At 35.1% G+C, this 13,220-nt stretch overlaps 1 protein-coding gene across 11 annotated transcripts in view; it reads left to right on the top strand.

The window, feature by feature from the left end:
• Nucleotides 1-13,220, top strand: part of CDK5RAP2 (CDK5 regulatory subunit associated protein 2) — a 256,300-nt gene that overhangs the window by 118,083 nt on the left and 124,997 nt on the right. For all 11 annotated transcript variants that reach the window (XM_058302477.2, XM_058302480.2, XM_071217029.1 and 8 more), the window contains exons 13-14: nt 1,482-1,652; nt 5,791-5,934. In XM_058302477.2, coding sequence (XP_058158460.1) covers nt 1,482-1,652; nt 5,791-5,934 — 315 coding nt within the window. The remainder of the gene's footprint in view (nt 1-1,481; nt 1,653-5,790; nt 5,935-13,220) is intronic.

Genomic DNA, 13,220 nt, shown 5'->3' on the forward strand with positions numbered 1-13,220 from the left:
TACCATAGTCCATGGTTTATATTATGGTTCAATGTTTATTAAATATGTTATATATATTGTTTATATTGTATAGTCATATGTTTGCTCAAAAGTTCTTGAAATAATTCCTCTCTAGTTAACTAATCAACTAAATACACAGTTAAATTCTTTTTGTTCCTTTGTTTATGCTTTTGGTTTTAAGGGGTTTTTATTTTATTTATGTAACATATTGAATTTATGTCATTTATTTTATTTTAAATAATTGTCTAAACATTTAAGTGATTCCAAAGTCAGATCTGTAAAATGGGTTTGAGAGCCTCCTCTATCTCTATCTCTTCTACCTTCCTCTTTCTTTCTCCTTGCAGGCAATCATTTAATTTATTTTATGATTAATAAATGGTAGTAGACTGTACATATGCTTTCCTCTTGTTTGATTTTTCTTTCTTTTTTCTTCCACTTAACAGTTTATCTGGAGATTAACTCAACTCTGAGAATGTTCCATAGTTTATTCCTCTATTGGTGGACATTTAGGTTGTTTCTAGCATTTTGCTGTTACAAATAGTACATATTTTAAGGTATTCAGAATCACACTGTATACTGTTTTTCTGTTTTTCCTTAATATTATAACATGAACATTTTCTATGTTATTGTATATTCTTTGTATATGGTATTACTTATGACAATTTTTTTCCTGATTATTCAGGTAATACAAACTTAGAGATTTTAGAAAGTCAGAAAATTAAAAAGTAAAAATCAACTGAAAATGACCCATAATTCCTCTACTCAATTTGACTGTTATTATTGTGATGTTTTCTCATACCCTTAACATTTTGTATAAACATTTAGAAAGCAATCAGTATCATATTACATATACAGCTACGCTGTTTTCTTACCATACTCTCTTGTAATTATTTCCCTATTGTTGGATAGTTTCTTGATTAAAAAAAATTATTAATGAAATTGTGGGTTTACGGAACAATCATGCATAAAATAACAGGATTCCCATATACTACCCTATCATTAATATTTTGCATTGTTATGCAACATTTGTTACAATTGATGAAAGCACATGTTTTATAAATGTAGCATTAAATATAGTCCATGATTTAACTTAGGATTCATTGTGAAGTGCCATAGATTTTTTTAAAACAATTTTTATTCTCTTACCACATACACAACCTAATATTTTCCCTTTTAACCATGCTCAGTTATATATTTCAGTGCTGTTAATTACATTTACAATGTTGTGCTACCATCTTGATGTTTTTTCAGTATTGTAAATATTGCTGTGATAAATATCTGTGCATAAAGCTCTTTCTGAATTTCAGACTGTTCTTAAAGTTGGTTTTTGTAAAACTTTAAGTGAAAGGGAAGTATATGTTTGTTAAATACAGCTATTAGTTTGCTGTCTTATAGCAGTAATTTGGCAAGTCAAACAGGTGAGAGATTGTCACCTTGAAATTTTTCTTGAGTAATTCCATTTTTTCCCTCTCTTCTGGTAGGACCTTAGAAATCAGGTTGAGAAATTATGTGATCAAGTGAATGAAAGAGAGAAAGCTGTGGAAAATCGTTATAAGAATCTTTTGAGTGAACATAATCAAAAATTGCACAGCGAAGAGCAAAAGATCAAATATCTAACAGGAAATGCCAATCCAAAGGACTTGTGGCTTCAGGTACCATACTTTGTTTTCTTTTGTACTTAAATTTTTTGATTTAGCATGGGTTTTTTTTTTTTTTTTTTAAGTCTTGTGGTAGAACATTTATATAAAAATAAGTCCAGCAAAATGATTATAATCTTCATTGCTAGTGAATTCAGAGTACTGGAGAGCTTTCTTTTTGCCATTTGGGTCTCAGCCACCAGGGAAAAACGGAAGCGCAGAATGGGGAAAGAACTTAAACTGGGTCATGTGGCTAGTCAATGGCAGAGCCCTGATTCTGACCCTGGCCTATTTTGTTGCAGTGCCCAGCCTACTTCACTGAATTGCTTCTACTTCAAGTACTCACTGTTCCTTATTTGTTCCATGCCCTTTCACTCCTCTGTAATTTTCCCTGTTTCTTTTTGTCCTTGAATACCCTTCTTCTTTGATTAAATAGTGAATCTTCGATATTCAACTCAGACTTACAGACTTGAGGTAACCGTGGTGGATTGAATATAAGTGTTGTCTTAGTTTGCCAAAGCTGCTGTGACTACATAATGGTTGGCTTTTCAACAGGAATTTTTTGACTCACAGTTTTGGCGGCTAGAAGTTCAATATCAAGGACTCAACAGGCTGTATTCACTCCTGGAGACTGTAGTGTTCTGCTGCTGGCTTGCCTCAATTCTTGGGGTTCCTTGGCTTGGATCTTTGCCTCTGTCACATGGCTCACTCACTCTCCTCTCTGGCTTCTATCGAATTCTTCTACTAATTTCTCTGTCTGAATTTCCTTTACTTATAAGGATGTCAGCTATATGGATTAAGGCCCACCCTGATTCAATTTGGTTTCATCTCAGTAGGATCACACCTTAACTAATAATACCTTCATACCCACAGGAATACATATAAACCCCAAGGACAAGGAGAATGTGAGCAGAACAACAGATAAGCATTGTCAAAAGTTTTCGGACTCTGCCAAAGGCCTTTAGAATTAAAATTCAATGAGAAGCAAGCTGATTTATGGTACAGAACCCCAGAAAGGCTCAGTAGGAGTTGAAGGTACCTGGTACCTCTGAACGTAGGAGATTTGACTGGAATTCTAAGCAGTTAGGCAACTCCTTTCTCCATAGCAACATCAGGTAGATCGTTCTTCTCTGGGAGTTTAAACTAGAGAGATTCTGGACTGGGGGTTACCAAGTACAACTGAAAGCAGGAGTGGGTTGCTTTAATGAAAACAGGGCAAGAAATAAAAGTGTGTATACCTTGTACTGAGATTCCTCTAAGGGAAACTCCACCTTAAAAAGGAAAAAAACAAACTTAATGATGCTAACAGTTAGGGGAGCTCCAACAAAATAACTGAGTCCTCATCTGATCATCTTACAGTGAAGTTCGCCATTGACATGCCCTTTCCCACGCTCACAGAACTTTTGAGCACCTTACTTTTAAAAGTAGGTGGATGGCCTGAGATCCTCATCAAACATAGGAGAAATGTTCCTAAGAGGAAAGAGAAAGGCAAAGACAAACAGAACAAAGGTATACAGACAAAGACAATGCAGGGAGGAAAAGAATTATTCTCACAGTGATTATGGTGATGAATGCACAACTCTGGGATTATACTGAGAGCCATTGATTGTACACTTTGGATTGTATGGTGTGTGAGTAAAACTTTTTTTTAATAAAATAAAAAATAAAGTAAAATGAACTTTAAAACCCCAACACTATAGTTAGTATCTTTAGATAAGAAATAAGATCAGGATTTGATAAAAAAAAGTTATTTGGAAAAGAAGAGTGACCTTTGAAAATCAAAAGTTAAATTTTAGGTATAAATAGTTTAATTGAAGAAGTAGAAAAGTTGAAAGATAGACCTGAGTAAGTCTTCTTGGAAAACAGATTTGAACAAACAAAAAGATGGGAAGACAAAAGAGAAAAGATAAGAAATTAGAAACTTGATTAAAAAGCTCCAATATATGACCAACAGAAGTTCCAGAAAGAACAGGCAAAGCCGAAGGAAGGAGAATTTCAAAGTAATAGGAGAAAAATTTCAGAACGGAGGACAACTATTTCTAGATTGAAAGAGACTGCTCTGTTTCTAGCACAGTAAATGAAGACAGACCTATGCCCCGGGACACATCATTGTGAGATTTCAGAACACAGGGATGAAGAAAGGATCAGAAAGGCTTCCAGAAAGAAAGAATTGTAGGTCATATCCAAAGGACCTGGACTCAGAATGATGTCACACTTCTCAGTAGCAACACTGGAAGCCAGAAGATGGAAGAGCATTGCTTTCAAATTTTTGAGGAAAAGTGATTTCCAGTCTAGCATTCTTTACTTAGCCAATCTGTCAGCAAATGTGCTGAATAAAGACATTTTCTGACATTTGGTGCTTAAAAAATAAATCTGCCTCCTATCTGTTCTTTGTGGGAAGCTCCTGAAGGATGATTCCAGACAAATTAAGGAGTAAACCTAGAAAGAGAGAGACATGGGATCCAGAAAGTAGGGAATTTCCAGGGTGAGGTGAAGGGAAGATGACAGCTACACAGCCTGGGTTGAGAGCCCAAATTTGAACAGTTGTGGGCAGGTTTCATTTGGGATTTCTCCAGGTAACTAAAATGGAACTGATCAATTATCTGATGTGCTTGATTCTGAGAGGAATTTTTAAGTTCTTTTTAGATAATTTAGAAATAAATTAATGTTAAATACATAATTTAGTTTTATGAACCAAATAGAGCAAAGCAGCTAATAATTACAAGAAAAGCAGAATTGAACATAAAAGGAGATAATCAAGGATTATGTGATTGAGCCCTGAACGGTATTTGTGTGGCCATAATAATGTAATTGCGGAATTATGATTTAACGAAAATTGTATTATAATTATTAGGGAAACTTTCAGGGGACAGGTGACATAGTTACTAAATCAGACTTCTATGATTAAAGCCAATAGATAAATCTAAACTAAAAAAATCAAGAAATGTGAGAGTAATAATGTAGTTTCGAAACATGGAAATAAATAGAAGAAATAGCTAAAGTGTTGAAAGTTGCTTTTTTTTCTGGGAATGTGACTTAGAGGTGAGAAAAGGAGAGATGGGGAATATTATTTTCTGTTTTACCTTCTAGTAGTATTTGACTTTTAAGCTAGATATATATATAATTGAACTTTAAAAAAAAAACTGAAAAGCTTAACTCAAGTATAGCTGTACTATGGCACTTCTAGAAATTCAGTGTTAGTCATTTGATTCCTAGTTCTTCCTGTTTTAGTTCACCAGCTTTTACATAGAATTGCTTATGTTTCTTTCCTGTTTGTTTTCACTGAATTTCTTATAATAATTTGATATCATAAATGAAGGTGCTTAGGAATAAGATGTGGTTTCTGCCCTTAATTTTTGACAGAGAATATACATAATCCTAGTTCAGGTATTAATCAGGGTTCAAATGGTTAGGGATAGATCATGTGCTTGACCTTGGCCAAAAAACCAGAGAAGTGATCACCATTCTTGTCACATTGTTGGACATCACATCTTCTGAAGGGCTTGGTGAGGGAAACTGCATTATGTGTCATCATGAAGGAGCCTTTCATAAGTGACCAAACCCTAAAGCAGAATTTGCAGTCTTGGCTTTTTCTTCTTGGAAGTCAAATCTTGTAGATGTGGAAAACCCAAGTTTTGTCATTGTTCTGAAAGGCTTTGTCAAATCTGTAATGTTTCAAAAGAAACTAAGAGTTTGCTGGTTTTGACATATAGTCCCTCTACTCATTCCTATAATCCTGCAAGATGGACATTATCCCTATTTTATATAACAGGGAACTGAGACTCAGAGATCGCATTCTGACTAAGATAGACCCATGAATGGAATCCAGTTTCGTTGGGACAGAGCCTGGGCTTTGTCCTTCATACCCACTATGAGGTAGTTGCAGTGGTGGTGAGTAAGGAAAGTTTGTAAATGACCACCACCATCCTTGACTGTACCATTCTGGTGTGCTGCCATTCTCTAAGTCCTAATAACATTGAAATGGATTTGCATTACAGTTTTGTAATTGCCTAGTGTTTTTAGGAGCTGGAAATTATTTAGAAGGACATGCAGGTATTGTGAAAAAATAGAATATCTTCCCTTAAAGAGTTGGACATGATCTCTTAATATTGTTTCCATGAAAAGTTCCTTATGATTTGTTTTGTGTCCTTAGAAATACAATGAAAAAGATTTGGAAGCAATGCAACAAAACTCTCATTTAATGACTGCAAAGGATCTTGAGTTCAGAAGCGAAGGCTTAATAACAGAAAAGTGTTCTTCTCAGCAGTCACCAGGCAGCAAAATCATCTTCTCTGAGGTAAACTTGACTGAAATCGGATGTTTGCATGTGAATGTATTCATATATATTCTTTTCTGAAACATATTTCATACCTCCTTTGATCTGAAGAGATCCTCAAATGATTTCTTGCTGATAATTATTGAGCTTACAGCAGGTAGGAGAAGTAGTTCTGAGTTTATCCTCCTTACAAATTAATATACTTCAGCTGAGCATTAGTGTTTGTGCTGCACCAGAAACTGAGGAATCATACCTCGTTAAAAGATGAGCTTCTTATTTGGTGTACCAGGACTCACTTCTGAAGAACTATGTAAATCGAAGTGTTAGGAAAAATTTCCTGTTCAAATTCTCAAGTATGGCATACCAGGTCCTTCGTGATTAGGCTACAGATTATCTTTCCAATTTCATTTTTTTTCATTCTTCATCCAAAAATTAGCAAAGTTGACTTTTTTTTCCATATGTTTACTTTTTATTGAATTTGTTAATGTTACAGAGTTCCTGCACTGCTAAAACCATGCCTAAGAATTCGAAGAAAGTACATAAATCAAGTTTAATATACTATATGATGGGTAAAGAGACTTGATTTATGTGCATTTTGATAATTTCACAGTCTTTTAAAACCTGTAACAAGAGTTAGAGTTTTAAATCTACCTGCAAGTCTTAGATTTCTAGTGCATTATGCTATTAAATAACATTTCCACATAGTCCTCTAAGTATATTCCTCAAAAGCAACACCTAACAAGATTTTGCTGGAAAAGATGCATACTTTTTTGGGAAAATATGTGGCTCAATGTCTAAGATTATTTGTTAAGGTTTTTTGTTCCCAAATGAAGTCTTCAGTTAACCAAGAATCCCTTGTGTTTCTTCTAATCACCCAGCCTAACGTTAGCTCAGCTACTCGTGCAAATAGATCAGAAGGCAAGCATCCTTCCTGCCACCTCAAATAATGCTAACATTATTCCCCAGAAGTGGTTGGCTGGTTCTGTCAGGAGACACCATAACCATCCTAGGAGTCCAACTCCTGCACTGACACTTTCATCAAGACTGAACTTCTATAGGAAAATGCTCTCACATCTGGATGGTTTTATTCACCGATTTGCTTCACTCTTACTAGTACCGTCTGTAATTCCTGCATGTGGCAAAGGACTTTGTTTTATAGAGAAACCCAGACTCTGCATCAAGTGGTCACATACCACTTTGAAATATTTCTATTGACCCAAAGAGACAGAACTAGGAAATTACCAGAATATCTCATTAGATGGAAGAAACTTTTCAGTAACAGCTAATTTATTGCAGATTCCTGAAAATACCATATTCTGTACCTCTTTGTCCGTCGGCAAGTGCTATTCTATATTCCTGAGCTGCTTTTTCCTTCCTTTTTTACCTCGTAACTACTGAACATCACTAAAAATGCCATTCTCTAAAGATGCCATTCTCTGTCACTTTCTCTGTGGAGCCTTCCCTGAGCCTGCTTGGTCGTGATGTCTCTTCTTCCTCACTTTTTTCTAGTACTTGGCCTCTCCCTCATCCCTCCATTGCTGTACTTCTTGCTTTATGTTGACGTTATAGGGCCCACCTTTCTGTTTCCCCTCATTTGAGCACCTTAGCACGAAGGGCAGATAATAGTGCCTAGCCCAGTGCCTGGCTTAGTAAATAATTATTTTGATTTGTGAGAAGTGCATAGAGATTGTTCTAAACACCAATTTGCATATAATGCAAATAAGCAGTCATATCTGGGAAAGTGCTGAACTACAGACCAAGTTTTTAGATTTTTTTTAGTTAAAAAATTTTTTTAACCTGGTTTTAATTAAGTTCATACACTCCAAAGACAGAACACTCTTATGCAAATTAATTCTCTGATGGATGGTTCTGCTCTCAACTTGTGGTTTTGTGAAGGGTGATTCTCAAACTAATTAATAGCCAGTACATCACAGGCTTCCTGAGACTTTGGCAGTAGAGTGGGAGTAGGGTTGTAGAGGGCTGTTCGTATGCCAGGCAGCAGCCCTGAAATTATTGGATCTTGGGTAAGTCTCTAGGAGTCCAGGGGGAAGGTCCAGAGCAGCTGGGGTGGTGGTGTGGGTGGACAAGGAATTGTTTTCTAACTGGTGTAGAAGTATTTTAGTATTTTAGCAAACATGTTAGCCATTGCATTTATCAATTTTGGTTGTGAGGGCATCACTGAGTAAACAATGAGAGCTCTTTCTTAACTCTAACCATTTGGGGATTTGCATTTTGCTGTTTCTCTAGAATGAGTGTCAGCATAGACTAGTGGAGGGAGCCCTCAGGCTGGGCCGTGTTCTGAAGACCTGGGTTTCTACCCTGGCTTTGTTATTTACCTTGGGTGACCTCCTCTAATAACTCTTTTGGGAACTGAAAATTTGTGATACTAACTTGCATATAGTTATTTGATTTTTTTTTCATTTTAAAAGAAACTTATTGAGGTATATCACTCACACATAAATATACATAAACAATTAGTATAGATAATAGTTGTGAACTTATAAAACAAACATACATAGCATCATACAGAACTCTCATAACTCACCCTACCACCAATACCTTGCATTGTTGTTAAATATTTTAAACTAATGATTAAAGAGAATTGTCAAAATATTACTACTAACCAAAGTATTTCCCCCCAACCTACCCTGTTATTATTATTATCTTTTATCATTTATAAATGGACATACCTAAATAATAAGTGCATAGTAAAAGTTGTGGACTTAAAAGCAAACATGCAGGACATTATATAGGGGTCCCATATATCAACTCTCCACTAACAACTTGCATTGTTGTGAGACATTTTTTACAGATTATGAAAGAATATTGTAGAAATCTTACTACTAATTATAGTCCTTATCTTACATTTGGTGTGTTTTCCCCCCATGCCACCCTGTATTATTATTTTTTAAATATATTTTTTATGACAGAAGTTGTGAACTTATAAAACAATCATGCACATGTGCAGAATTCCCAAACAATATCCATCTGTCAACACATCACACTGTGGTGGAACACTTGTTGAAGATAAAATAATGTCATCTGATTGTTACCACGGCCATAGTGTACATTTGGCTCACATTCTCCATACTGTCCCATTATCAACACAGTACATCTTTGGCATAGATGCAAGCATATTTCATTATTACTGCTAACCACAGACCATAGGTCACTCCAGTTGTGTTTTTCCCATGCTTCTCCATATTCCCACCACCCTGTAGTAGTGATGTACATTTGCTCTAGCTCACAAAGGACACTCTTGCATCTGTACCATCAGCCACAATTCTCATCCACCTCTTGCTTTACTGTGCTATTCAGTTCCTAGATTATTCTCTAGCATTCTGTCAGTTGGCATTTACATCTCTAGACTACCATTTTCAGCCACGTCTCCATTTATAAACTGTTACTATTTGTTACCATCCACTCTATACATTTCCACACTTTTACATTAAAGCTAATTAAAACTTCTACATACATTAAACATCAATAGTCCATCTCAGTTGTCCTCTTACCTCCTTTAAGAATATAGAAAAAGATGTTTTCCTATAATTTCTTCTAGAAGCTTTATGGTTCTTGCTTTTATTTTTAGGTTTTTGATCCATTGGGTTAATTTTTGGATAAGGTGTGAGATAGGGGTCCTCTTTCCTTCCTTTGACTATGTATATCTAGTTATTTCAGCACCATTTGTTGAATGGACTGTTCTGCCTGAGCTGTGTGGGTTTGACAGGCTAGTCAAAAATCACTTGACCATACATGTGAGGGTCTGTTTCTGAACCATCAGTTTGGTTCCATTGGTCTATTTGTCTGTCTTTATGCCAGTACCATGCTTTTTTTTTTTTTTTTACCTCTATAGCTAGGTAATATAATTTAAAGTCTGGAGATGAGAGTCCAATTTTACTTTTTAATATGTTTCTGGCTACCCTTTCAAATAAGTTTTATAATCGTATTTTCAATTTAAAAAATGCTGGTGGAATTTTTATCGGGATTGCATTGAAACTGTATATCAATTTGAGTAGGACTGACGTCTTTATGATATTTAGTCTTCCAGTCCATGAGCATGGAATGTTCTTCCAGTTATTTAAGACTTTTTTGATTCCTTTTGGCACTGATTTGCAGTTTTATGAACACAAGTTCTTTATGTTGTTGGTTAAATTTATTTCTATTTGAGTTTTATCTGTCATATTTTATTTTCCCCACTCTTTTGATACTTTTGGTTACTTTATTGATATAATCTTCATTTCTAGACTTTCTTCCAGGTCTTTCTCTCCTGTTTTCTTTTCAAGCTTTAGCATACACTTTACCATTTCCTGAAAATCTGATCTCTTGGTTAGAAATCCTCTCAGTTTCTTTTTATCTGTGAATAGTCTAATCTTGCTCTCATATTTGAAAGACAGTCTTGCCGGATATAAGATTCTTGGCTGGAAGTTTTTCTCTTGTAGTGTCTTAAATATGACATACCACTCTCTTCTTGCCTCCATGGTTTCTGGTGAGAGATCAGCACTTAATCTTATTGGGTATCCCTTAGAATGTTTTGCATTGCTGTTCTTAGAATTCTCTCTTTGTCTTTGGCATTTGACATTCTGATTAGTATGTATCTCAGAGTTGATCTATTTGGATTTTTTCAGATGGGAGTACGTTGTGCTTCTTGGACATGGATATCTATGTCCTTCAATAGAGTTGGGAAATTTTCAGCCATTATTTCTTCAGATATTCCTTCTACGCCTTTTCCCTTCTCTTCTGCTGCTGGGACACCCATGACATGTATGTTTGCACATCTTTTACTGTCTTTAAGTTCCCTGAGACCTTGTTCAATTTTTTCCATTCTTCATCTGTTTGTATGTTCACTTCCAGAAGCCATTTCTTCAAGCTCACTAATCCTTTCTTCTGCCTCCTCAAATCTGTTATATGATTCCAATGTTTTTTAAATTTCATTTATTGTGCCTTTCATTCCCATAAGATCTACTGTTTTTCTATATATGCTTTCAAATTCTTCTTTGTGCTTATCCAGTGTCTTCCAACTTTGTTCTTTTTCAAAGACATTTTCCTTTTCCTTCCAAGTAAATTTAATAATTGACTTTTTTATTTCTACAGAAAAGGCTTTTGGGATTTTTATTGGGATGGCATTGAATCTGTAAATCAGTTTGGGTAGAATTGACATCTAAAGAATATTGAGTCTTCCAGTCCATGAACACAAAATGTCCTTCCATTTATTTGTCTTCTTCTATTTGTTTTAGCAATGCTTCATAGTTTTCTGAATACAGGTACTTAATGTACTTGGTTAAGTTTATTCCTAAATATTTGATTCTTTTATTATAAATGGAATTTTTTTTCTGATTACTTCTTCAGATTGCTCATCATTAGTGTTTGGAAACATTACTTATTTTTGTGTATTAATCTTGTATCCTGCCACTTTGCTAAACTTTTCTATTAGTTCTAGTAGCTTTGCTGTGGATTTTTCAGGATTTTCTAGGTATGGGATCATGTAGTGACTAGTGAAAGTTTTCCTTCTTCCTTTCCTATTTGAGTGCCTTTTATTTCTTTATCCTAATTGCTCTAACTAGAACTTCTAGCACAATATTGAATAACAGTCGTGATAGTGATCATCCTTGTCTTGTTCCTGATCTAAGCAAGAAAGTTTTTATTCTTTCATCATTGAGTACAATGCTACCTGTAGATTATTCATAAATGCACTTCACATATTGAGATAGCTTTCTTCTTTTCCTGTCTTTCAGAGTGTTTTTATCAAGAAAGACTGCTGTATTTTGTCAAATGTCTTTTCTGCATCAATTGAGAGAATCAACAAAACCAAAAGTTGATTTTTTTTGGCTTACAGTTGTTCATAATGTCTTCTTATGATCTTTCTTATTTCTGCAGGGTCAGTGGTAATGTCCTCCCCTCTCGTATCTGATTTTATTTTCATCTTCTTCCTTTTTCTCTTGGTCAGTGTAGCTAAGGGTTTGTTAATTTTATTGATCTTCTCAAAGACCTAACTTATGGTTTTGCTTCTTTGTGAGATTTCATTTATTTCTGCTCTGCTCTGTATTTCTTTCTTTCAGCTTGGTTTGGGATTAGTTTACCCTTCTTTTTCTAGTTCCTCCAGGTGTGCAGTTAGGTCTTTGATTTTAACTATCTTCTCTTTTAATGTAAGCATTGAGAGCTGTAAATTTCCCTTTTAGCACTGCCTTTGCAGTGTCCCATAGGTTTTGATGTATTGTGTTCTTATTTTCTTTCGTCTCAAGGTATTTACTGAATTCTCTTGCAATTTCTTCTTTGACCCACTGATTATTTAATAGTGTGTTTTTTCATCTCCATGTATTTATGAATTTTTCCTTTCTATCCATTATTGACTTCCAGTTTCCATTTCTTATGATCAGAGAAAGTGTTTTGTATAATTCCAAACTTATTAAATTTATTGAGACCTGCCTTATGATGCATCATATGGTCTGTCCTGGAGAAGGATCCATAAGCGCTTGAAAATGTATATCCTGCTGTTTTGAATTCTAATGCTCTATAAATGTCTGTTAGGTATAGTTCATTTATCATATCATTCAGGCTCTCTGTTTCTTTATTTATCCTCTCTCCAGATGTTCTGTCCAATGCTGAGAGTGGTACATTGAAGTCTATTATTTTAAAGATGTCTGTTTCTCCCTTCAATTTTGCCAGTGTGTGCATCATGTATCTTGGGGCACCCAGGTTAGGTGCATGAATATTTATTATAGTTATTTCTTCTTCGTGAGTTGCCCCTTTTATTAATATGTAATGATCCTCTTTATCCCTATTAGTACTTTGCATTGAAAATCTGTTTTGTCCGATATTAGTATTGCTACTCTAGATCTTTTTTGTTTTTTTCCAAACAAAAGACGTTCTTTTTCCTACCTTTCACTTTCATTCCTGTTGTGTCCTTAGGTTTGACTTGAGTCTTTGTAGACAGCCCATTGATGGCTCATATTTTCTTATCCATTCTATCAGTCTGTGTGTTTTGATTGGAGAGTTCAAGCCATTAACACTCAGTGTTATTACTGAGTGTAAAGACCTTACTTTGTCCATTTTATCCTTTGGCTTTCTGCTGTCATGTCTTTCTGTATTAGTCAGCTAAATGGGTGCTGATGCAAAATACCAAAAAGCTGTTGGTTTTTATAAAGGATATTTGTTTAGGGTAGACTTTTACAGTCTCAAGACCCTAAAGAGTCCAACTCAAGGTACCATAAGAGGTACTTGCTCACCCAAAGTCTGTCGCCATGTGTTGAAGCAAGATGGCAGGTGATGACTGTGAGAGTTCAACTTTTCTCTTCCTCTTAAGGTTCCTT

This window comes from Dasypus novemcinctus, chromosome 8 (assembly GCF_030445035.2).
Source record: "Dasypus novemcinctus isolate mDasNov1 chromosome 8, mDasNov1.1.hap2, whole genome shotgun sequence".
NCBI lineage: Eukaryota > Metazoa > Chordata > Mammalia > Cingulata > Dasypodidae > Dasypus > Dasypus novemcinctus.